This window comes from Choloepus didactylus (genome assembly GCF_015220235.1).
Source record: "Choloepus didactylus isolate mChoDid1 chromosome 24 unlocalized genomic scaffold, mChoDid1.pri SUPER_24_unloc2, whole genome shotgun sequence".
Lineage (NCBI taxonomy): Eukaryota > Metazoa > Chordata > Mammalia > Pilosa > Megalonychidae > Choloepus > Choloepus didactylus.
The window spans coordinates 454,053-481,190 of NW_023637605.1; the positions used below are offsets into that span (position 1 = coordinate 454,053).

At 38.5% G+C, this 27,138-nt stretch overlaps 1 protein-coding gene across 1 annotated transcript in view; it reads left to right on the forward strand.

Moving 5' to 3' along the window:
* The window catches only part of LOC119525178 (E3 ubiquitin-protein ligase HUWE1-like), a 195,496-nt gene that overhangs the window by 102,953 nt on the left and 65,405 nt on the right, over positions 1-27,138 (forward strand). The window contains 12 exon segments of the mRNA XM_037823780.1: positions 3,307-3,518; positions 7,454-7,511; positions 8,459-8,635; positions 9,951-10,196; positions 13,202-13,335; positions 13,760-13,854; positions 20,639-20,830; positions 23,038-23,254; positions 23,964-24,086; positions 24,589-24,826; positions 25,220-25,450; positions 26,703-26,825. Of these exon segments, the coding sequence (XP_037679708.1) occupies positions 3,307-3,518; positions 7,454-7,511; positions 8,459-8,635; positions 9,951-10,196; positions 13,202-13,335; positions 13,760-13,854; positions 20,639-20,830; positions 23,038-23,254; positions 23,964-24,086; positions 24,589-24,826; positions 25,220-25,450; positions 26,703-26,825 (2,046 nt within the window).

Here is a 27,138-nt window from a genome sequence, read left to right on the forward strand (position 1 = left end):
GTATTAACATTTTGTTACCATTGTTGTATCATTTTATCGAACTGTCTGTCTGCCTATTTATCAGTCCATGTTTTGAACACTTAATACTGCCATTTACATTTCCTAAGTACAGGAATAACTTACATAGCCACCTGAAATGCAGTTATCAAGTTCTAAAAATTAACATTGATAGAATGCTTATGTTCTATATTCCAGTTTTTTCATATATCCCAATAATGTCCTTTTGAGCCTTTCTCCTCCCTTGTTAGATCCCATCCAGGATCACGTATTACATTTGATTGACATTGTCTCTTTAGTTGCTTTTTTTTTAAAATGTCAGAACTTAAATGCAATATAAACTTTCCCACCTCAGTTACTCCCATACATACCATTCGGTGGTATCAGTCACATCCCCAGTACTGTGGTACCCTTACACCTTCCATTACTAAAAACCTTCCCATTTCCCTGCAGAGAAACCCTACATTCATTATGCATTAACTCCGCATTGCCCCTGCCCCCAGCAACCTGTATTCTTTGTTGCTATGACCTTGCATATTTGATATTTTCTTTGTATTCAACATTCAGCATAAATTTAAGATCCTAAATCTATAATAATTTCGTTTGCATTGATACCAACCTAACTTGAGTAGTATATACAAATGGTTCTTATACCCCCCGCCCCCTCACCTTTAAGTAGTTCTTGTCACAGATTACGTGTTTATACATTATGAGTCCAAAACCACTGATTTATCGTTACATTTTATGTGTTTGCCTTTTAGATACTGTAGGAAGTAAAAAGTGGCGTTACCAACCAAAAATTAAATAGTAGTGGCCTTTATATTTACCCATGTCTTTACCCTTGTTGGAGATCTTTATTTCTTCATGCAGCTTCTGTCTATTGTCTGTTGTTTTCAAGGTACAGAAACCTGTTTACCATCTCTTGTAGGACCATCTAATGGTGACAATCTCCCTCAGCTTTTGTTTATACGGGAGTATCTTAATCTCTCCCTCATTTTTGAAAGACGGTTTTGCCAGATACAGAATTATTGTTGGCAATTTTTTTCCTTTTGGCACTTGAAGTATGTCATACCACTACCTTTGGTCTCCATGGTTTCCAGTGAGAAGTTGGCACTTAATTTTATTGAGGCTTGCTTGGATGTGCCATGTTGCTTCTCTCTTGTGGTATTGAGAATTCTCTATTTTTGTCGTTCAGCAGTTTGCTTATAACATGGTACGATGGGGACTCTATTTGGGTTTATCCTGTATGGAGTTTGTTGAGCTTCTTGGATGTGTATTTCACGTCTTTCATTAAATTAGGGACTTTTCAGCCATTATTTCTTTGAATATTCTCTCTGCCCCTTTCTCTTTCTTCTCCTTCTGGGACACCAATAATGTGTATATTGGTATGTTTAATGGCGTCTCACAGGTTCCTCATGCTTGTTCACTTTTCTTCATTCTTTCTTTTCTCCAGAGTGGTTGATTTCAGTTGTTGGATCTTCAAGTTCACTGGTTTTTTTCTGCCAGTTCCACTCTGCTATTGAACTGCTCTAGGGAATTGTTAATTACCATTACTGTATTCTTCAGCTGTGTTTGGTTTCCTTTCATAATTTCTGTGTCTTTGTTGATAATATCTTTGTGTTTATCTGTTGTTTCCCTGATTTCTTTCATTTCTTTGTGCATGTTTTTCATTAACTCTTTGACCATATTTAGGCCCCCCCATTTTTTTTAACTTTGGTGTGTCCCAGGCCTAATGCTCCTCAGTGATTGTTATTAATGCTTTAATCTTCTCCTTTGCCTATGCATCTCTTCCTGTTTCTTTGTATTTTTTGTAATCTCTTGTTGAAACCTGGGTATTTTGGTATTTTAATGTGTTATTGCTAGAATTTAGACTCTGGAGCATGTGTTCTTTAATCTTGTATCCAGCTAGTAGAATGACAGAACTTTCCTTTAATGCCAGGAGCTAATAACAACAACAGAAAACCCACCTTTCCCAGTCTGTGCACATTGACCTGTGCAAGTGCTCTCCTTCAGAACTTATCCTTACAGTGAGTTTAGAGAACAGCTAGAGGCCAAAATGCAGGAGCTTCCTGATCCTCTCTGCACATTCATCCTGTCTTGGGAATGCTCATGTGGCCCCAAGAATTTTCCTGTTTACACAGACATGAATGTCCCCTCTTCCCTAGGAAACAGTTTCCCCACGGTCCTGGGCACTGCACTGTATGTCCTACAGCCAGCAATCCCTTGCCCCAGGCAGCCACAACTTGAATACTGTCCCCCAGTTTTCTGAAGGAGAGCTCTGTGAGTTACCTTCTACACACAGGGCAAGTTCTGAGACGGCAAGCATACAATGAGCATCCTGGTACAGGCCTTCAGAGTGCCACCAGACAAGTTGACACAGGTGTACATGTTCCCAGTATGTGCATGACTGTTAATTCTGCTTTCTCCAGTACTGGGACCTGGGATCAGCCCTGGGAGTGCGGGCTAGCTCTGTACCAAGCAGGCACGGGGATGGGGTTGGGCTACACAGGTGACTCAAGATTCTACCACTTTTAAGTTGCCTTCTTTTTGATTCATGCTTGCCCTGTTATTCTAATCCTTTGTTTTCCAGAGCTTTGAGAAAGGTATTTCTGCCAGTTCTTGCTGGTTTTTTTTTTTTTTTCCCTGTGGAGGATGGAGCCCCCAAGCTTCTTACTCCACTGTCCTGATAGGAATGGGGCCTCAGATCATTGGTTCTTGGACTGTGCCTTTAAGAGCATTGTTTCTGCCTCATTTTCTCCATATCCTTTGGTTCTTTGCAAAAAAGAAAAAAAAGTCACTTTAATGCAGGTCTTCTTAGAAAGATGTTGTCCTCTTTTTAGAATTTCAGCTTTTTCAGATTGAGAATTGTTTTCCCTATAAAAACAATTCCTACATTTAATGTAAATTTCTAAGTATTGCTTTATCATATGTAATATATCATTATTTATGATATTAACATGTAGCCAGAGTTTAGCGTCTGGTAGTAAAACCATATTACCTACCTAGTTTTTCCTTTTTGATATTTTTCCACATTTACTAGCTCTGCCAGTTGCCTTTTAGGATTTCTGAAACTAGTATATGAGTTCCTGGTGCTTAGTGAATTAGCACCTGTTGACAGATCAGTTTGTTAGTCACTCAACGACCATGTGGCTCTTGTTTGTAAAGTGGGAAAGGTATGTGTAACATGTATATAAAGGATTTTGGCAAATGCACAGTACATAGAAAATGCTCAAAAAAATGTCAAATCATCCCCTTCCCCAACTCCTTAATTAATAGTAAGTAAGTAATCTTGTCTCCTGTGCCTTTCAGTTACTTGAAGAAATCTGTAATCTTGGCAGAGACCCTAAATACATCTGTCAGAAGCCATCCATCCAGAAGGCAGATGGCACTGCCTCTGCTCCTCCCCCAAGATCTAATCATGCTGCAGAAGAGGCCTCTAGTGAGGATGAGGAGGAGGAGGAAGTACAGGCCATGCAGAGCTTTAATTCTACCCAGCAGAGTGAAACTGAGCCTAATCAGCAGTAAGTGTTCGGAAGACAGTTTTGTCTACCCTTGTCATCTTGGAAATGTCACTTCCTCTCTCAATCTCACTTTGATTTTCATCTGTAAACATGAGAGCATTAGATTAGATTATTTTCAGGTTCTTTCCACCCCTGAGAGTCTAGCTTTTCTTTCTTTGAAACTTGGGTATCATTTGTGCTATTCATTTACTGTATTGTTTGCCTTAGCAAGCTATCTTTCTTAAAAGCTGTTTGTGAAATTGAATTAGAACTCATTGTATCAATTTGATGGGCTTTCCGCAGAGGACAGTTCCCCTCCCCCCGTGTTGATTTGGAATTCTTTGTCAGCTGCTAGATCATTTCCGTAAGTGAGCACATACGAAACACGTTGCACTTATTTTTTTTGATACAGTTTTATTGAGATATGTTCACATACACTACAGTCATCCACAATGTACAGTTATTCACAGTACCATCATATAGTATAGCATTCATCACCAGAATCAATTTTTGAATATTTTCCTTACTCCAAAAAAAAGTAAAAAAAAAACAACACCCAAAACATTACACCACCCCACCCCCTCCATCCCACCCTATTTTTCATTTAGTTTTCATCTCCATTTTTCTACTCATCTGTCCATACACTGGATAAAGGGAGTGTGAGCCACAAGGTTTTCATAATCACACAGTCATACCCTGTAAGCTACAGTTATGCAATCATCTTCAAGAATCAAGGCTACTAGGTTGCAGTTCAGCAGTTTCAGGTATTTCCTTCTAGCTATTCCAGTACAGTAAAAACTGAAAAGGGATATCTATATATCGCGTAAGAATGCCCTCCAGAGTGACCTCTCGACTCCATTTGAAATCTCTCAGCCACAGAAACTTTATTTTGTTTTATCTGTTCCCTCTTTTGGTCAAGAAGATTTTCTCAGTTCCATGATGCTGAGTCCAGGCTCATCCCCAGGGTTCATGTCCCACATTAGCAGGGAGATTTACTGATCTGGGAGTCATGTCCCACTTAGAGGGGAGGGTAGTGAGTTCACCTCCCACATGGGCTTAGAGAGAGCGAGAGAGCAACACATCTGAGCAACAAAGAGGTTCTCTGGGAGAGACTCTTAAGCACAATTATAAGTAGGCTTAGCCTCCTTTGCAGTAACAAGCTTCATAATGGCAAGCCCCAAGATTGAGGGCTCATCCTACTAAATTGTTAGTCCTCAATGTGAGAATAAACCCAGGTGGGGAAATCCAACATTTCCACATTTTTCCCCAGTTCCTCAGGGGGGCCCTGCAAATACATTTTTATTCTTTGCCCAAATTACTTTGGGATGTGTCAGGATTTCACCCTAAACTGTATGTACCTACCAGATTTCACTTCCTCTTCTAAGTTCTGTGTACTTATGTTATTAGACTAAACAGACCATACAAGTTACATTATTTAGTGTGCTGCAGAAAATATAGATCCTGTACCAAATAAACATCTCTTCCCTTGGTCTCACACAGAAGTTGAAGTTTTAAAACACAGTCAGTATCATTCTTTACCCTTTGGCCTGGTTTGCATTACTTCTCACCAGATCTGCTTCATTGATAGCTCTAACTGAAGTCTGAACTCTTTTTCAGTACTTTCAACAGTTACCGTAGTGAGGTAATACTGACATTCATAGCTGCCGAGCTCTAGCTCTGAGTTTCAGGTGTCAAAGATACCCAAAGTTTCAGAGACAAACCAGGTTAAACACAAAGTGCTCAGCATCTCAGAATTTAGAGAGAACCATTACAACTCAGAAATCGATGTGACTGCTGAAAGAGCGTACAAACTAGGGACCATTACAATAAGCATTCCCCTGATAAAGCTGTGCTCCAAGATTCAATTCTCAGAGTTTACATGTTATAATTTGTCCCTGTTAGTGAGGCATTATAATGTTTGTCTTTTCGTTTGTGGCATACTTCACTCAAAATGTTGTTGCCAGGATCCGTTCACCTAGTTGCGTGTCTCATAGCTTCTTTCCTTCTTGCAGCTGCTCAATATTCTATTGTATGCATATACCACAGTTCACCTTTCTGTTTATCAGTCCATGTTCCCTTAGGCCACCTCCATCCATTGCAAATCTGGAATACTGCCGCCATATTTACCAGTGTGCAAATATGCATTCCTGTCCCTTTACTCAGATCTTCCAAGTATATACACCATAATGAGGTTGCAGGACCTTCTGGCACCCACACATAGCCTCCTGTGGAACGACCGCCTTGTCCTCCAGATAGGCTACACCATTCTCCTTCCCCACCAACAGTGAATAGGTACATCCCTCTCTCCAAGTTTTCTCCAGCACTTGTATCCTTCTGTTTATATTTTTCCCTGCAGTCTTACAGAGATACAGTCACACACCATACAGTCATCCACAGTATATAATCACTTGTTCACGGTATCATCATACAGTTGTGCATTCATCACCACAATCAGCACTTGAACATATTCATTACTCAAAAAAAATTAAAAAATAATAAAAAAAGATAAAAAATAAAATAAAATACAACAATAAGGTCAGACAGCACACCACTACCAAGAATCCCGTACCCTTCCCTTATATCCCCCTCTAATAGACATTTAGCTTTTGTGTATTGCCTTTGTTACATTTAGCGGGAAAAGGTGATCATTTTAATATTCCTATATGCTTTCTTGAGCCTGGGAGGCAAGAGGTGAAGGTAGATGGAAAAGTGATTATAAAGTTTGTTCCCAGAAGTTGTATTAAGAACTACTGTTGGTGTGCTTTCTCTTTTGTCCTCCTCCCCAACTTCAGTCCACCAAATGAGGGAAAGCAATCTGGGTCCCATTTCATAGTATTACTTAGGCTCTTTGCCATCAAATTAGGCTTGTGCAAAGGAGGGGCAGGTATCTTTTTTGGGCTGGAGCCATACCTGCACTCCTTAGCTGTAGAGATGGGTCTCTGGGTTATTTCCAGGAAGATGAGGCCAATGTGGGTGGATAACTGGTATAAATGGCACGGAATGCTGCTGTTGCTCTGAGAAGGTACTTAAGAGTCATGGAAATGCTTGTGATCTTACCATGGAATCATTGCAACCTTAGGTGATATGTTCTCCCTTTGTACAAAAGACTTCCCCAAATTCTTTGTTGAACATGTTCACAACATCCTACCCAGTCCCTAGCATTGGGCATTACATCACTAAAATCATTCATGGTGCCTCTCCACTCTGCTGTTCTACATTTTGCTGTCAAATGTCCTTGTGCAAGGCAAATATTTATTCACCTTTTGTCTTACTCAGAGATGAGAACTATTAACCTCTTTCCAACTTACTTTCTCCTCCCCTGATCTCTTCCTTCTTCCCTCTCTGTCCTCCCCTCTCAAAAAATCTGTTCCAGAGGCCTGTGCCCAGATTGCTTTTTATTTTCCTTTGGTTTTGTCCCTCCCCTGGAGTTTGTCCTTGGAATAGATTTTGTTTCATTTAAATATGCTTCTTGGTTTATTTTATTTTTTTTCCCTCTGTTACTTTCTTACAAAAGCCAACATGTAGCCATTGGGCTAAAGGCTGCATTTTCTGCAGCCATGGTAGTGTGGGAGCCCTCTGGTCTATAGTACAGCATTGAAGCATTTGAGAAGGCCAAAGACCAGATCAATTTAGGGATAATTCTGAAACTTTTATGCCACAAGTACAGATTTTAAAGAAGTGGGCGTGGTGGGGGGATGGGGTGCCTTGGTATAGGGTTCACATTTGACTAATGGGTAGGAGGAAACCTGACTCTTTCCAACTGATTTGAAAAAAAATTGACAGATTCTTTCTCCTGCTTTCCATAATCTTAAATCTGATGCAAGAATTTGGTAAAATGTGTATGTCTTTATCTAGCTCCTTTCTTAAGGAAATGTTTCATCTTTTAATCAAACCTATTTTTTAATATTTTAATATTGATGAATTCCTGTATAACTCACTCTTTTCTCCTTTAACAGGGTTGTTGGTACAGAGGAACGTATTCCTTTACCCCTCATGGATTACATCCTTAATGTGGTAAGAGTCATCCTAGGGCAAGATGAGTAAAGTATGTGATTTTCCTGAAAATATTTGGGGCTACCAGAGAAAGATAGAGTCCAGTGATTTCCATGTCTATTTTCACTGGGGTTCTTAAAGTGTGAAGCAGGAGAGAAAGATATTTTTGTTCTGTGTCTGGTTTGCCAAAAATCAGCCAAGACTCCCCTTTTTTGGATATTCCCAGTATTCTGTTCATTGTTACCATTCCCCTTTAGAATCCCAGCCAGTCTGCTGTTAACAGGTATTGTTTATGTTATCTGAGTGTGTTCAACATGTATTTTTTCCCCATTAACTTACCTCTTATTTTAAAAAGTGGCCTTTTAACCTGTGTGTCTCACAGGAAAAATTGAGAACTTTGAATTTTCCCAGAATTGTCTACTGGAAGATGTAGCCCACTCACTGTTCTAAGTCCCTTTAGCACTTTCTCTCATGCCCATGTATTTGCTGCCCACGTTTTAACTTCTTACCCTTACAAAATGCTTTGCTCAGTCTGAATCACCCCTCTAGAGTTCTAGGTTTCATTCGCATTATAAGTGCATCTGAGGAGAAAGCAACCATGAGTCTGCCTGTAGTGGAGAGGCAACATATGATGACAGGAACACTAGGTTAGCAAATCAGGAGATCAGTCCTGATTCTGCCACTATTTCATAGTGTGACCCTGGGTGAGTTACTCTGCACTCTCAGTAATCTAATTTTAGGTGTATTGAAAACACAGATTGGGAAGCAGTTTTAGTTCTTTATTTTCTGGATGTTTTAGGTCTGTATTATACATATACCCTGTTTGCCTCTAGATTTTGGTCTTCTAGAAAATACTGATTTCGTGACTACAAGGTTGTCCCCATCCTTTCTCCCAGCTGGCCTTATCTCCTTTTAGTTCCAAGTGTGTCAAGCTTTTTTCAGACTTTTTAAAATTTTTCATTACCTAGATGAAATTTGTGGAATCTATTCTCAGCAACAATACAACAGATGACCACTGCCAGGAATTTGTGAATCAGAAAGGACTCTTGCCTTTGGTTACCATTTTGGGTCTTCCTAATCTGCCCATTGACTTTCCCACATCTGCGGCCTGTCAGGCTGTTGCAGGTGTCTGCAAATCCGTATTGGTAAGAAGCATCTGACTAAATATTTTCATTTCTTTTTAGAAATCGATGTTAAGTGATATTTTTGTGTATATGTTTAACAGTAGTCTCCCTTACCTTCAACTAAAGACTAATGAAGAAATTTGTGTTATGTACTACAAGTGAATTTTCTGACTAATATATAGTGTGCTGTGTTACTTCTCATTGTACAGTTAAAGTTGTTTTTGTGTTTGGCATGTAATTCTACCATCATTTGAGTTAATTGGAGGGGCAAGTATATCTCCTAGGAAGCTTTGTAGCTGAGTTTTATTCGTTTGTCATTCTGCTTTGTCATGGATGCTTTTTTTTTTTAAACACAATCTAGTATGTTTGGCCATATGTGTTTTTTTTTTCTTTCATTTTTCAAGCATGATAGTCATGTATTTGAAGCATTGATAATTGGTCATTCTGATTTTGTACAAAATGAAGTCGCTTTATTAGCTGAGTTGTGCAGTGATAAATAATTTCTTCTAAAAATAAGAAATCCTGTTACTTACAGACTTTGAAACATCCATAATTGTGATACATCTGCATTTAATGTTTTATTTTGCTTTATTCTTTACAAAAATTAAGTGCTATTTTTAAGAAAAGAAAAAGTATTGATCCATCTTTATCCTACTTCTAAAATACTGTACAAAGATTTATTTAAAGCCATTGGAAATGCACGATTGCTCCTGTCTTTGAATGGCCAGTAATGGTGTTTTGCTGTCAGATTTTTCTTCAGACTTCAAAAAAAATCAGAAAGGTCATGTACTTCTTGTATTGTCCCATTAAAAAAAAAGAAGAAATCGCCTAGCTAATGTCTGATCCCAGAATCATTTTGTTTTAGGAAGTAATGAATATTGTAATGGTAATTTACATACGTGCTTTGAAATCGTGCCTAACAGTGCTTGTTCCCTGTTGAGCCTAATTTGAAATTGCTAGTAAAGAAACTCTCTCATCAAGAGGTTCCAAACTGAAAGTGTATTAAAAAGACCTTTTTTCCATTGTCTGCCCTCCCTCCTCTTATCACAAATAAATAATTTTGCAGTATGGTATCCTTGCTGTAACAGTATTCCAATCTGGCCGTCACAGGCTTTTAAGTATGATTGGCTCAACAAGTTTGAAAGCCTCTCCTTTGAGACAAGTAGTGTATTGCTTGAGAAAGAGGCTTTGAGTTATGTCATACCTGGATTCATTTTGTGGCTCCCGCACTTAGCAGATGAGAAACCATGGCCAGGTCTGTAATTTGTTAGGCTTGTCTTCCACTTCCATTGTGACAATTATAGATACAGTGCATATAAAGTTATTCTTTTTTCAGACACTATCACATGAACCCAAAGTGCTTCAGGAGGGTCTTCTTCAATTGGACTACATCCTCTCCTCCTTGGAGCCCTTACATCGCCCAATTGAATCTCCTGGGGGCTCAGTGTTGTTGCGAGAATTGGCTTGTGCCAGCAATGTTGCTGATGCTACCCCCTCAGCTCAGGCCACACCCCTACTGCATTCTCTTACTGCTGCCCACACCTACATCATGATGTTTGTTCATACTTGCAGAGTTGGACAGGTGAGGATACCCTTAGGGGTGAACTTGTTGGTTTTAAAGCCAGTAAAATTCCTAGGGGGGGATATTTCTGTTAAGTTTCTGTGCTTGGAAGCAAATCTTCCTGCGTTTAGCAGCTGAAAGGTCAGATTTAGGGAGAGATTTTTGGTAATGTCTCCACTTTTAGTGGGTAATGTGGATTTGTGCTTCAAGTTGCTGTCTAAATTTACTCCAGTGCTCTTCCTTAGTCCATTTTTTTTTATTAGAAATAGGGTGACATGCCAGTGTTCATAGCAGCATTATTCACAATTGCCAAGAGATGGAAATAACCCAAATGTCCTTCAACAGATGAGTGGATAAACAAAATGTGGTATATACACACGACGGAATACTACACGGCAGTAAGAAGGAACGATCTTGTGAAACATATGACAACATAGATGAACCTTGAAGACATAATGCTGAGCGAAATAAGCCAGGCACAAAAAGAGAAATATTATATGCTACCACTAATGTGAACTTTGAAAACTGTAAAACAAATGGTTTATAATGTAGAAGGTAGGGGAACTAGCAGTAGAGAGCAATTAAGGAAGGGGAAACAATAATCCAAGAAGAACAGATAAGCTATTTAACGTTCTGGGAATGCCCAGGAATGACTATGGTCTGTTAATTTCTGATGGATATAGTAGGAACAAGTTCACAGAAATGTTGCTATATTATGTAACTTTCTTGGGGTAAAGTAGGAACATGTTGGAAGTTAAGCAGTTATCTTAGGTTAGTTGTCTTTTTCTTACTCCCTTGTTATGGTCTCTTTGAAATGTTCTTTTATTGTATGTTTGTTTTCTTTTTAACTTTTTTTTTCATACAGTTGATTTAAAAAAGAAGGGAAAGTTAAAGAAAAAAGAAAGAAAGAAAGAAAAACAAGGGAAAAAAAAAAGATGTAGTGCCCCCTTGAGGAGCCTGTGGAGAATGCAGGGGTATTCGCCTACCCCACCTCCATGGTTGCTAACATGACCACAGACATAGGGGACTGGTGGTTTGATGGGTTGAGCCCTCTACCATAAGTTTTACCCTTGGGAAGATGGTTGCTGCAAAGGAGAGGCTAGGCCTCCCTATATTTGTGCCTAAGAGTCTCCTCCTGAATGCCTCTTTGTTGCTCAGATGTGGCCCTCTCTCTCTGGCTAAGCCAACTTGGAAGGTGAAATCACTGCCCTCCCCCCTACGTGGGATCAGACACCCAGGGGAGTGAATCTCCCTGGCAACGTAGAATATGACTCCCGGGGAGGAATGTAGACCCAGCATCGTGGGACGGAGAACATCTTCTTGACCAAAAGGGGGATGTGAAAGGAAATGAAATAAGCTTCAGTGGCAGAGAGATTCCAAAACGAGCCGAGAGGTCACTCTGGTGGGCACTCTTACGCACACTTTAGACAACCCTTTTTAGGTTCTAAAGAATTGGGGTAGCTGGTGGTGGATACCTGAAACTATCAAACTACAACCCAGAACCCATGAATCTCGAAGACAGTTGTATAAAAATGTAGCTTATGAGGGGTGACAGTGGGATTGGGAAAGCCATAAGGACCACACTCCACTTTGTCTAGTTTATGGATGGATGAGTAGAAAAATAGGGGAAGGAAACAAACAGACAAAGGTACCCAGTGTTCTTTTTTACTTCAATTGCTCTTTTTCACTCTAATTATTATTCTTGTTATGTTTGTGTGTGTGCTAATGAAGGTGTCAGGGATTGATTTAGGTGATAAATGTACAACTATGTAATGGTACTGTAAACAATCGAAAGTACGATTTGTATGACTGCGTGGTATGTGACTATATCTCAATAAAATGATGATAAAAAAATAAATAAATAAAAGACAAAAAAAAAGAAATAGGGTGACAATATAATTTGTTATGTGAACTGAACCTTCTTGAGAGTGAAAGAGGTTGTTATACATAATTAACAGGCATTAATTGATGTATATCATGCATATAGGGCAACTGGGATATATATACGGTCACCCGTTTTAGTAGGTAAACCTCAGTTGGGTGCTGTACTGGCCTTATTACTTTCTAATCTTTCTACAGGTGCTTGTGGGCTTGGTAATGGGGTGGCAAGAAGGAGATTACACCACAGAACATTTGAATCACTGGTAAAGAGAGATTACTAAAAATGTTCAGAGTATCAGACCCTATGCCTGCAATATATAATCTCTGTAGTTCCCAAAAAAAGGGCATTTTTTGCATGTGCTCACAATTTTATCACCTTTACTCCTAAGGTAATTGATTCTAAAAGTAGTATACCAGCCCAGAACTCCTGTTTTATGCTGTTGAGCAGGTGTCTATTCTCTGCCAACCACTGGGTCAGTTTAGAAATCAAAAGCACAATTATAAGGAGGCAAAATGTTAAAATTGGTGGATCTGAGTCTGGAGGAGGGTGGTATGTTGGAATTCTCTGTATGGTTTTTCTATTAATTTTGCAATTGTCCTGTAATTTTGAAATATTTCCAGATAAAAGATTTAAAGAAAAAAAACATAATTATAAATTATTTAGAAAATAAATTATGTAACAAAGCTTAGGGATTTGTATTTGATTTATGATTTTCATGTGTTTTCATTATTAAGTGAAATAAAGTAAGTATTCAATTCAAGGAATATTCAAAGATATTTACCAAAGAAAAGAAATTAGAGTGAAATAATCACCACTAACCCTGCTAACAAATTGAACAAGCAGTTAATAACTGTAAAACTTTCTTTGGTTTAAAAAAAGAGTTGCCTGTGACTCTTCTCTTTCACTTTATAAAAAGCAATACGAAATGAGAAGAGATATTAGAAATACTAGAAAAATTGTTATAAGAGAATACTTTATGAAACTGATCTTTTATGTAGAAATTTTGAACTGGACATCTCTGTAAGAATAACAGTGATGGGAAAATAGTGTCCCTTATCTTTTTAAAACAGCTAAAAGTTGATTTTGAACATAGTTGCTTAGAGGATAGCCCAAAAGGTTAACATTCTTTTTGCTTTGATTGTAGAGTGAAATTCGTTCCATCTCTGTAAACCAGTGGGGCTCTCAGCTGGGTCTGAGTGTTCTAAGCAAGCTGAGCCAGTTATACTGTTCCCTGGTGTGGGAAAGTACTGTCCTCCTCTCTCTGTGTACCCCAAACAGGTAAGGCATTGGTCATCTCCTTCTATAGCCTTTGTTATCCTTTCTGAGAAAGAAACTAAGCTCAATGTGCCTGTAATTCTGCTTGTTGAAGGATGGGAGGTATATAAAGAGTTCAGAGGCTTTCTTGTCCTTTTCCATTTACCAGCCTAGGGATTTGCTTACAAATTGAAACATCGTTTGCATCTCAGTTATGCTGGGTTGCATGGTAGATGCTTAAAATTTGCTCCTGTTGTTAGGCAGATATAAAGAATTGAGTTGGAAACCTTGTTGAGTACTACTTAAGGAATTTGATCATTGTGAATGTTTTATTACATACAGGTTGACTGTTGACTGCTATAGGAGGGATAGTGTTTGGCCAGCCAAGTTAGAGACAGTGCAAACTGTCAGGGGAACTATCCTTATTTCTTTGTTTCTGTTGTTGCAGCCTACCATCTGGGTGTGAATTTGGCCAGGCAGACGTGCAGAAACTGGTTCCCAAGGATGAGAAGGCAGGTACGACCCAGGGCAGGAAAAGATCAGGTAACTCTAAGAAACTAAAATCTTAGTCGTTCATTCTTTGAGTTCTGTCCCTGTTATCTTTATAGGTCTATCGTGAAAATTTAGTTAGTTCTATTATCCACAGATCTCTTTCCTTTCACTGATGTTTCAGTTACTTATTTATTTCAAAGATAAACTATTGTTAGTCTTTTTTTAATGAAAACATACAGTGTAAAAATTAGAAAATATAGGTGCAGTCACCCATATTTTTACCACCCAAAACATCATTTTGGAACTTTCACCTAATCTTTTTCTCTGGGATATATTTTCTTAACAGAGTTGTCGTCATCTTAAGTATAGTGTATTTCATATCTTCCTCTTTTCACTTAACATTAATGCATGTAAAGGAGTATGATGAATTAACCATTTCCTTTTACATTTCTAATGTACTATTTTGAAAAATGACATCTTTGTATGTAGTGTGCAGATGTACTGGAAAGTTGCTTTGGAATATTTTAGAACTGCACTGTCCAGTATGGTAGACAAATTTAAGAATTGATACTTGTTCCCATTATTGGAAAACTTTTAAGTGTGTTTGGAACAACTTGGATATATGAATCTATATTTTCAACTAAATTTTATGAACTATAAATACGGATCAAGCATTTCAATGAGAATTTAACATCTGAATTGAGATGTGATGTGAGTATGAAATGGACAAGTTTTGAGGACTTCGTATATAAAAAAGAATGTAAAGTCTCAATTTTATATTGATTACATGTTGAAATGAGAAAATTTGGATAATGTGTTAAAATATTATTAACAGTAGTTTCACCTGTTTCTTTTTAGTGTGGCTACTACGAAATTTTAAATATATGGCTTGCATTATATTTCTTTTGGACAGTGCTGATTTAGAAAGTTTATCTTTCATGATAATAAAAGCTACCAATTGCAATAAGCAGAAATTATGCACAATTTTCTGACCCTAATACGACAAGCCTAAAATTAATAAAAGCAACTTCTTTAGAAAGGTTTTTTTCTCCTATGTTCTGCATCAGGGAGGAAATAAAAATTGATAAACTAGGATTGTGGGAAGATGGCGGAGTAGGAAGCTCCAGGAATCAGTCCCTCCACCAGAGCAACTATTAAACAGGCAGGAACTGTCTGAATCAACTATTTTGAAACTCCAGAATCTAGTAGAACACTGCAGCATCCAGGGAAGAGCAGGAGGAAGAGGCTGGTAAATCGCGGTAAATGCTGGTGAATTGCACTCTCCGCGTGTGCGGCTGTTGTCGCCAATCCCCCAACATCACGGCAGGTAGCAGTGAGGTACTCAACCCCAGCCCTTGGCACAGCTTGCTTGTGCCAGGGTGGGATATAAATACCTAGTTCAGGGGGTGTGTGGTCCAATTGCTGATCACTGCTTTTTATTAGCTGCTTCAGATCACTTGGGTCTGGGATCTGAGGGCAGCCATTGTTCCAACCTGCCCTGGGCAAAAGCGGCAGAGGAGACAAAGACACAATGCTTCCTCAAAACTATGGAAAACAGTTAAAGGGCTGCATTTACTGAGCAAGTGCCGAATCAAGAAAACACAGCTTCAAGGAACCATAAGAGAAACTCCTGGCACCCATCCTAGCTCCTTCATCCCTTCCCAGGGCAGTTTGGAGCCATCCTGGGCCCCCGTTGTGGGTCCCTAGTCTTGTTCCATCTGTTAAGACTGTCTTGGGAAATTCTTCCCAGGTGTGTGCACCCCCCCCCGCCCCCCGTCCCAAATTTGCCCTCCAGGCAAAAGCAGCTTGTGTAAGAAACAGTTGAGTCGGGCTGCATAGGGCAAAGGCTTAGCTGCTTTCAGTCCCACAGTTGAACACCCAGGAGAGGGAGAAGGTCTGTTTCCTGGGGAGTAGAGGGGGCATTCAAATTATTTTTAACAGGGGAACTCTTAAGGCCACTAGCAAGCACAAGCCCAGGACAAGACACAGGCCCAGAAAAGACAGGGAGGACCCTGCACTTTGCATTCGCCTTGGGCTGACCTTCTTGATAAGAGAGCTGAAGTCTGAGGGAGATCACCGGCCAACGCAAAACCAGTTTGCAAAGACTGTGAAGGGTGTTTTTTGCATTGGTTTGTTTGCTTTTGTTAGCTCCTGGCACTCGAGCAAGAAACAACTCAAGACTAAATCCCAGAGATAACATTTAGACATATAAAAATGTACAGTGTGCAGCAAAAGATTACAAGTCAAACAAAGAAACAAGGAGTGATGGACTGTCCAAAGGAAGTGGATAAAAATCTGAAGAAAACATCAACAAAGAAGACAAGACTGTGGACATACTGGACAAAGACTTTTAAAAAATGATCTTCAGTATGCTCAAGGAGATGAAGAAACATGCAGAGAAAGGAAAATCAGGGAAACAACGAATGAACAATATGAGAATGTCAATAAAGTGATAAAGATTTTAAAAGGAACCAAAGAAGACTACTGAAGTTGAAGACTACGATTATAACTGAAATGAAAAATACCTGGAGGGTTTCAACAGGAGATTGGAACTTGGCAGTAGAAAGAATCAGTGATCTCAAAGACAAGACAATTGAAATGAGTCAGGCAGAGAAGCAGAAAGAAAAAAGAATTAGTAAAAGTGAAAATTGCCTGAGAAACCTGTGGGATGCCATCAAGCATTCCAATAAATAACACATTTTGAGATTCCCAGAGGGAGATAAAGGAGAAAAAGAAGCAGAAGGAATATTTTTAAAAAAAATGACAGAAAGCTTCCCAAACTTGGTAAATGACATGAATATTCATATCCAAGAAACCCATCAAACAAGATAAACTTGAAAAGAAATATATCCAGACATGTGGTGGTCAAACTGTTGAATGCTGAGGACAAGGAGAGAGTTCTGAAAGCTGCAAGATAAAAGCAATGTGTTGCATACAAGGGAGTACCAATTAGATCAAGTGCTGATTCCTCATCAGAAATCATAGAGGCAAGAAGGCAGTAGGTTGGAATACTTAAAGTGCTGAAAGGAAACAACTGCCACTCAAGAATTCTATATCCAGCGAGACTTTCTTTCAGAAATTAGGGCGAGACTAAGACATGCTTGGATAAAAAAAAGCTGAAGGAGTTCGTCACCACTAAAACTGCCCTGCAAGGTAGTTCTTCAGACTGAGAGGAAAGGACGCATAAAGAAATAAAGACCTGAGGTAAAGGTAGCATTTGGGTACTTATAAATGCCAGTACTGTTGTATTGTATTTTTTGGTGTGTAGTTCCACCTCTTCTTACAGACGCTAAAATGCAAATGCATAAAAAGTAATGAGAAATCTATGGTTTTGAACTTAAGGTGTACAGGAAAACAGCTGGGGGAATGGAGGGATACAGGAATAGTGTACGTGTATACTATTTTAGTTAAGTTGGTATCAAATAAAAAATGGTTGGTAGATATTTAGGATGTTAAATTTTAACTTCATGGTTAAAGTATTTGAAACATACATCCAGAAAGAAATGTGAAAGTACTCTGGTACAATACAAAAAGTCAAATATGAAAGTAGGCATTAGCAGAAGAATTGAGGGTCAAAAAAGGTGTAAAACTTGCAAAGACTAAATAGCAAAATGGCAGAAAAAAACTTGTATTATCAGTAGTTACTTTAAATGTTAATAGATTAAATTTTCCAGTCAAAAGACAGCGATTGGCAAAATGGATAAAAAAGCATGACTATTTACAAGAAACTTCACCTTAAATTCAAGACACACAAGTAGGTTGAAAGTGAAAGGATGGCAAAAGATGTACCATGCTAGTGGTAGCCAAAAGAGAACTGGGGTTGCTATACTAATATTAGATAAAATAGACTTTAAATCATAAGCTATTATAAGGGATAAAGAAGGTCATTATATACTGACAAAGGGTCAATTCAGCAAGAAGATGTAGCAATGATAAATATATGTACATGTTGCAGCAGAGCCTCTATACATATGGAGCAAATATTGAGAGATTTGAAAGGAGAAATAGATGATTCTATATTAATAGTAGACTTTAATACACCACTTTCAGTAATGGATAGAACATCTAGACAGAAGATCAGTAAGGAAAGAGAAGACGCATGTGATACGCTAAACCAACCAGACCTAACAGACACATATAGAACATTTCACCCAACAAAAAAACAGAGTACACATTCTTCTCAGGTGCACATGGATCATTCTCCAGGGTAGACCATATATCACAAAGGAAGTCTCAATAAATTCAAAATATTGAATTGACCACAATGCAGTGACACTAGAAATCAGTAGAGAAAGGGAAAATTCACACATATGTGGAAATCAAACCAGGTACTCTAAACAAATTAGTCCAAGAGAAATCCCAAGGGAAATAAGAAAATATTTTGAAATAAATGAAAATGAAAACATGACATACCAAAACCTAGGGGATGCAACACTGAGAGGGAAATTTATAGCTCTTAATGTTTACATTAAAAAAGAAGAAAGATCTCAATTCAAAGACCTCAGAACCGTAAAATCTAAAAAAAAAAGAACAAACTAAATCCAAAGCAAGCAGAAGGAGGAAATAACAAAGATTAGAATGGAGAGAAATGAATGGAGAATAAAAAAGCAATATATAGAATCAACAAAACCAAAAGTTGTTTCTTCGAAAAGATCAACAAATTCGACAAGGGAAATAAAGGACACAAATTCAGTAAAATCAGAAATGAAAAGGAGGGCAGTACGTCCAACCACACAGAAATAAAAAAGACTATAAGAGGATGTTATGAACAACTATGTCAACAAATTAGATAAGCCCAATGAAATGGACAAATTCCTAGAAACACACAAAACACCTACATTGCCTCAAGAAGTAGAGGTTGAATCAGCAATCAAAAATGCCCCAACAGAGAAAAGCCTAGTACCACATAGCTTCACAGGTGAATTTTACCAATTACAAGAAGAATTAACACCAGAACTGTGCAAACTCTTCCAGAAAACAGAAGAGGAAGTAACACTCCCTAACTCATTCTACGAGGCCAACATCACCCTCATACCAAAGCCAGATAAAAGTACCACAAGGAAAGAAAATTACAAAATATCTCTTAACAACATAAGTTTGGTATGGAATTACAATATAACTGGCAATTCTACTTGAAGGTTGGATTGGACCTAGAATTGAAAGCAGGGACTTGAACAGATATTTGCGCCCCAATGTTCATAGTGGCATTATACACAGTTGCCAAAAGATGGAAGCAATCCAAGTGCCCATCAACCAATGAATGGATAAACAAAGTGTGATATATACCCAGAATGAACCATAATTCAGCTGTAAAAAAGAATGAAGTCCTGATACACGCAACAACATGGATGAATTTTGAAGACATGTTGATTGAAATAAGCTAGATACAAAAGGACTAATTGCATGATCTTGCTGATACAAAATAATTAGAAGAAGCAAATGCATCAAGTTAGAAACTAGAATATATGTGACCATGAGTCAGGGTTGTGTAGGGAATGGGTGGTTAATGCTTCAGTTGTAAGTTTGTATTGGGGATTAAGTAAATGTTTTGGTAATGGGTGATGATAATGGTAGTGCAACATTGTGAACATAATTAATAGCACTGAAGTATATATTTGAATGTACTTAAAAGGGGAAGTTCTGGGTTCTATAAATGTTACTAGAATAAAATTTTTGAAAGCCATAGGACTCTGCAAAACAGAGGACTGTAGTTAATAGTACAGTTACAAAATGTTCCCTGAATTGTGACAAATGTGCCACACATTTGCAAGGTATTCATAATAGGGTGGTATATGGGAAGTTTTTATTTTATGCATGATTTATCTGTAATTCTATAACCTCTCTAATAAACAAGATTGATAAATAATTAAGCAAATAATATAATTCTATGTATACAAACACTTCAGATCTGCTTACAAATTATACTCAGATTACTGAGGAAATAAATTGCTGAGGAACTAATAAAGATAAAGCAGACAACTTCTAAAAGAACAAAGACTTACATGAAAACTAGGTATTATGGGGACAAAGCAGAATTAATTAAATTTGCACATGCCTCTGGCAAGGCTAATTTTGGAGAAAATGTGCCATCCAAACCTAAAGTGAGAATCTCATGTTTAGTCAAAATATATGAAATTTAACTGAAGAAATGAATAACTAGTTTATATTAGGAACTGAGAATGAAATTAGAGTCATTGTTAAAGAATTACCTCTCCGACAGTCCAGATATATTTTTTAGCAATTTCTGTCACATTTAAAAGATAACTCAGATTCTACATAACTTTTCCAGAGCATTGTAAAGAAAACTTGTGTAAATTGTTGTTTACATAAAGCTGATTCTGAGATCTAGGAGCACACATGTATCAAAAAAGACATCTCGCATTCATATACAAAAATTTTAAATGTTAGGAAATAGAATTCTCCAGTGTGTTAACATATGATGTCCAATTTGAGTTTGTTACAGAGCTATAAAACTCCAGCAGGGCATCCACGTTGCCAGCATCAGGGGCACTGTTCATATTGTAGTCTATGTGAGTGGCACTCCATGGGTTGTGCCGTGCCTACAACAGTCTTCCAAGGTAGCTGTGGGTAAAATCTGTTCATTTCTTCTCATTTGAAGATGTCAGCATTAGCTATTTACAGAGGAGCATATCAGTACATTTCCCTCCCCCCCCTCCCACCCACACCCCACCCACTCCCACCTAGATTTAGGAAGTTGTAGATATATAAAGAGTAGCAAGCACCATAGGTAGCTCTTTCTTGGGACTCTTCAGAAAAAGGAACCAGGTAAGTGCTGTTTGTACATGGTCTTCCTGCTTCCCTCTTATGTCTGCAGATGGGGAACAAGATGGGACAGCTGGAAGTATGGATGCTTCTACCCAGGGTTTGTTGGAAGGAATTGGGCTAGATGGTGACATGTTGGCTCCCATGGAGGCAGATGAACCTGCTGCTTCAGATTCTAAGGGCAAATCTAAAATCACACCAGCCATGGCTGCCAGAATCAAGCAAATCAAGCCTTTGTTGTCAGGTGAGTGATTCTCTATTTTCTACTTCATTTTCTCGTGTTCAGGGTCTCGGTCAGTTCTCAAACATAAATTGAGTTGTTAAGGCTGTGCTGTTTCATTTAAGGAAGTTTTAAACTTCTGACTCACCTTCGTATGTACTTTCTTGAGTGCCTCGGTGACACTAGCTGCTTTTCTACCTGTTAGGGATACAGAGATAAGAATCCCTTCCTGAAAGCCATGTTTACTCCCCTGGTCTTTAATTGCACCCCTCCTACTTCCTGCCCAACTGTTGGAGGTATCTTCTGTTCCTACCATTCCGCTGAAATGTCTCACCAAGGAACCTATAACCTCCTTATTGCTAAATTCATTGGTTACTTTTAGTCCCCTTCTCACTTGACTTGTCTGCAGCGTAATACAGTTGACCCGCCATCTCATTCTAGAAATACTCTTCCTTTGGCTTTGTGGTATTAAGCTCTCCTGATACCTGTCTGGCTACTTCACCCAGTCTCCTCTTCCATTCTCTGTCCCTTAAACAAATATTTCTCTTGACTCTATCTGAGGCCCTTCTGTCTTTTTTAGTGAAGCAAGCAGGTAGCATGGTATAGTTTGTGTTTTAATCAAGTCACTTTAACAGCTCTATGGGAACTATATTGGCAGGATACTTGACTACAATACAGATACCCACTGGTCTATCTTTGCTGTCTTTTGCACCCTAATGTAACATCAGTGTTTTGGGGAACGTATTTTGCATTTTCCTCAAATTTTTCACTTTCTTACACCCTAATGTAGAAGAAAGTGAAGATATAACCCCCTCAGAATCTGGGAGACTGCCCAAAAGCAAGCAAGAAATGGCCTTTGATGTTTCCGTTTGTTATCTTAAATCTCCATGGATTTGACAATCATTTCTAATTTGTTTAAATTCTCCATTTCTTTTCATTTTAAAGTCGACCATAACTTCCCCCCATGGAAGTAAAAGTAACCTTCCTAGAAGATGGTCATGTTTATTTCTCCTTGCTTTTTATACTTCTTTGACCTGATAGGACTTAGAGCATTCCAGGGTTTCTGTGTGAGCCCAGCTCATGCTTTTCATGTGTGTTTCTCTGTGGTTACTGTTTTTTTTGTTGTTGTTGTTGTTTTCCTGTCTTGTCCTTGCAGATGTCTGAAAGCAGTGATGAAAAAAAGACAGTGCAAACCTAATGTTTGGATGCATTTTTTTGGTTATAGACTTCAAATCATTAGGTTTTCAGAGTCTGGGCATATTCAGCCTCTAGCCAGGCAGTAGGATTATCAGTAACCTGTGACCTGTTTCCTTACTTTCTATACTGTATTCCTCAGAGCTTACTGAATTTGAGCATGACATGTAACACAAACTCAAGTAGAGCCTCTTTTTACACCGTTGCTTCACATGTACATGTATTTACTTAGGAGATGTACTTTGATTCGGACTTAGCCTTTCTTGTTTCTGGATCATGATGAAATAGTTTATGGAACTGGCATTGTTTTTATTTATGACTTTTAAGAGTAATGAATGTTCATTGTAGAAGAGTACAGTATGAAATCATCAAAAAGCAGGGAAATATTTTCTTAACCTTTTTCCTGTGCCTTTCCCTTTATATATATTTATATTTGTATTCTTTTTTGTTCAGTATATTAAAAATCATCCTACAAAAGATGAAAATTGGAAATATCTATAATCTAGAAAGTACACTTGTAAAATTTTTATGCTCTTCCTTTCAATCTTTTTTCCTTTGGGACTATATATTTAATGTTGTAATCAGTCAGTAGTTACTGTATATGGTGTTCTTTTTTCGTCTAAGTGATAAAATATTTTTTCCACTTTTAAAGTTCTCCGTAGGCAACTTTAATGACTCTGTAATCTGGTAGATGTATCATTTACTCAAGCAGTATGTTTTCCCCTATTGCTTTGTATGAAAGCAGTTTCACTTTATACCCCTCTACCAGTGTGAGTGCTCATGTTGTTTGTCTTTCACGTTGTTTATATTTTGACTGCCCACACATTTCTCTGTCTCCTACAATCAGAAGGGGTACCTGTTCCCCTGTGGAATATCTCCTCCCTTTTGGGTTATATATAGAAACCAATTCAAGTGTTTCCTAGGTGTATGGACAAAAGTGAAGTGGTCAGTCCTAAAAATGTATCGAAAATGATGTGTCTTGTAATGAAACAATTCTGGGAATACTGTATGGCCTTATTCTGACTTCTGGGTTCCAGCTTCTTCCAGATTAGGCCGAGCACTTGCTGAGCTGTTTGGACTTCTTGTTAAACTCTGCGTGGGGTCTCCTGTCCGCCAGAGAAGGAGCCATCATGCTGCCAGCACTACCACAGCACCAGCACCTGCTGCTCGATCAATGGCCTCAGCCCTCACTAAGCTCCTAACAAATGGCTTATCTTGGCAGCCCCCTCCATATACACCTACTCCCCGCTTCAGGTAAGGTTCTGCTTTAGATACACGGACTGGAAAGTTGCCACAAGAACCTGATTGGTTCTTCCTCTACCTAAATGGAGAGTGTGTCACTGAATTATAGGGTTTGGAGGTCCTTTGTTTACTAGATATACACCCCAAATAAAGCTTAAGGTACCTATTTTGGTTGTACCTAGTCTGGAACATAGAGATTTTACAAGGATTTGTATTCTTTTGTTTGGTTATAATTTTGTGTATTTTCTTGGGGTGGGGTAGGAACATGTTGGAAGCAATGTACTTATTTTAGGTTATTTGTTTTTCTTATTCCTTTGTTCAGTTATGGTTTGCTATATTTTCTTGGGGTATGGTAGGAACATGTTGGAAGCCATGTGGTTATTTTGTGTTATTTGTTTTTTCTTATTCCTCTGCTTTGGTTTTGTTTGAAATGTTATTTATTTTTTTTAATTTTTTGATAAAGTTAAAAAAAATAAAGGATTTGTGGTCAAACAGCATTTCAATAACCTTCTATTTTTTACTACATCTAGAGTAGATGGCAGATATAACCTTTTTTTCCTTTGAAATTTTAATAACCAGGCATGTCACACATCTGCTTTCCAGCCAGTTTGTCAGTAAGTTCAGTGCAGTATTAAATTTTACTCTTGGTTTCTACATTCATTTCCCATTGATTCTCTGTCTGACTTGGAGATGCTTAAATTTTTGCTCTTTCCTCTTTCAGGCTGACATTCTTCATCTGTTCAGTTGGTTTTACATCCCCAATGCTGTTTGATGAGAGGAAGTATCCCTACCACCTAATGCTGCAGAAATTTCTATGCTCTGGAGGCCACAATGCTCTTTTTGAGTAAGGATCAAGTTGCGTCATGAAGAATCATTTCTTTGTGCCTTAGCAGCCCACAGCTTTCCAAGCCACCTGTCCTGTCACAGTGGGATACATAGCTCATGGTTGTATCCTTTTATGTTCTGGAAACTTGCCATGTCATCTCCCTCTTCTTGCAGGGTGGGATTTAGCCTGTCCTGGAGGTGGTTTTTGGGGTATCTGCTTTTCTTCCTTTGGCTTCCAGTGTCTGCTACATATATTTTCTAGTAGACTTGGCTTTTTCTGTTGTTTCTCTGAATATATTATTTTTGCTTCTCTTGGTCAGAAGATTCTAAGCTGAGTTCCACTTTTTTTTAACAATGCTTTCAAAGTAAAGCTAATAAAAGTTGGTCAGATTGGAAGTAATGATTCCACCATGGAGGGACATGTAGTGCCAATGTAGACGTGGGTAACCTTTTAAATGCAACCCCTTCCCCATCAGAAATACTAATATTCTGTCTCCATTACTTCTCTTGCTTGAATTTAGAACTTTTAACTGGGCTCTGTCCATGGGAGGCAAAGTTCCTGTTTCTGAGGGATTAGAACATTCAGACTTACCTGATGGCACAGGAGAATTCCTAGATGCCTGGCTTATGCTGGTGGAGAAGATGGTGAATCCCACCACAGTGCTTGAATCTCCACATTCACTGCCTGCTAAATTGCCTGGAGATGTTCAGAACTTGCCACAATTCAATGCCCTCCGCTTCCTTGTGGTAACTCAGAAAGTGAGTATTCAGCATTCTATAGAAGCAAGAGAGGTTTCTCATGTTGACTAGATATTTCCTACTTTGATTTTTCCTCCTTAATGAAGTAACTTGATCGTTGAAGAACCATTGGCTCCTACTCCCAGATAGGGCTGCCTTACAGAAGGTAGAGACCATTTGTGAATATTCCACGTCAGAAACATTTGAACTATAAAGTTTAGATTGTTGCTTCCAGGTTTAGTTAAATGCCCCTTCTCTGTACTTTCTCAGGCTCCCTCAATACTGGCCTAGGATTTTGTTGTTGTTGACCCTGACTGATGTGGAAAGACTGTCCAATAGATCTTTGATTTATTCACCCTATGGCTTTGAACTGGGGCAAAATGATCCTCACACAGCTTTTTGAATGACTTATAGGCAGCCTTTACTTGCATCAAGAACCTGTGGAACCGGAAACCCCTGAAGGTGTATGGCGGGCGAATGGCTGAGTCCATGCTGGCCGTCCTGTGCCACATTCTCCAAGGAGAACTTGTGATTCGGGAGAGACTGAGCAAAGAGAAGGAGGGGGCTCGAGGAGAAGAGGATGCAGGGCAAGAGGAAGGTAGCTCTCACCAGGAACCTCAAGTCAACCAACAACAACTGCAACAGGTGGAGTGCTGTCCTCCCAACTAATGCACCTAGTGTAAGGAGTGTAGTGCTTGTGAGTTTTCTAAGTTCACACACCAATAAGTGTCTGGGCTGTTAGCCAAGAGATATGTTTAAATTTGCTCTCTCAGCATTTATTTTTTTCTCCAAAGAAAAGCTGGAGTGTAGTCCTAGGACTTTGCACAGGCAAAAGATTTTTGTTCTCCTAAACATTTTGTTTAGTATTGTAACTTCTTTACAGCGTTCTCAGTAGACGACTGTTCCCATGTTCTTTGGAAGCAAACTGTCCTCTGCTATTTTCTGGTCAATTTGTAAAAGAAAGGGAGATGGTGATCCAAATTTATTCTCCTCAACAAGGCCTTTCTGAAAATTTGTCTCCAAAACCTTTATTTCATTTCCGTATATATGTATAAACCACTTTTTAATAATTGCGGGCTAGAAGGTGGATAAAGTAACTATTTCAATCTAAAAGAGCATTTTAGCAATTTTCCTTCTGGGATTTGTATGTGTGTGTTCTCTTTATGTTTAGAGTCCTGTTTCAAATCTATTTTCTAGGTATGTATGGCAGTCCTTTCCATATAGTATTTAATGTTTTGCGGTGTTTTTATTATAAGTATTATGTGCTTACTGTGGGAATTTGGGAAATAAAGCAGAGTATTTAGAAGGGAGGTACATGATGTCACCACGCAAGATGGTTATCTCCTTTTTAATCACTTCTGTGCCTAATTTTTTCATACTTAACTGCTGTCATTAAGAAAATGTTTTTCTGGCTAGTTAGTCATCCTTTATTGCTGAGATTCAGACTTTCTTATTGTTTGATGTTATGGTGTATAGTTTCCTTATGTACATCTCTGATTATTTCCTAGTGGTAGAATTCCTGGGGTTTTTTTCCCCGGGCTCTTGTTTTGCTGCCAGTTTGTTTTCTAGAAAGGTGGGACCAATTTATATGTCTGTGTATGATTCTCGATCTTTCAGTTAACAATGACCCTGTTTATTAAAGTAGTTATCTACCCCCACTTTTTTAGAGGATGGGACTGCCCCAGCGTTTAACTCTAATGCTTGAATGCTATGGCACCAAACAGAAAGGACTGTTTTATATCTGTTCATGTTACCTAACTGTCTCAGCTTATAAATGCTCAGTTCATATGAAGTTAGAAAACATGAGTTTCCATCTTGAAAAGGTTTCTCTCTTTTTTTTCATTGCATTTGTATTTCTCTGTTAATGAGGTTCTGAGATCCTGTCTTCTTTTTGCAGCTCATGGACATGGGCTTCACAAGGGAGCACGCCATGGAGGCCCTGTTGAACACGAGCACTATGGAGCAGGCCACAGAGTACCTTCTAACCCACCCTCCACCAATCATGGGAGGAGTTGTTCGAGTAAGTTGGATCAGGAGCTCTAATTTTCTAAGGAATTGGTTCAGTTACTGATATCCTTTTTTCCACCCTCATGTTTCCATCACTTATCTTCCTTCCATAAGCTGCTTCTCATTTCCAGACTTCTCCATGCCAGTATTTTCCTATTTTCATGATAACTTTCATAGCTCCAGAATATAATGAGAGGAAGCTTCCCATCCCCCAGTAATTCAAATTACTAGACTTTACAGGAGAACTCTTAAATTATCCACAGTCAGAAGAAAATAGAAGAGGCATTCTTCTAAGATACAGCCCACTACTTAGGATAGGTGGTCAC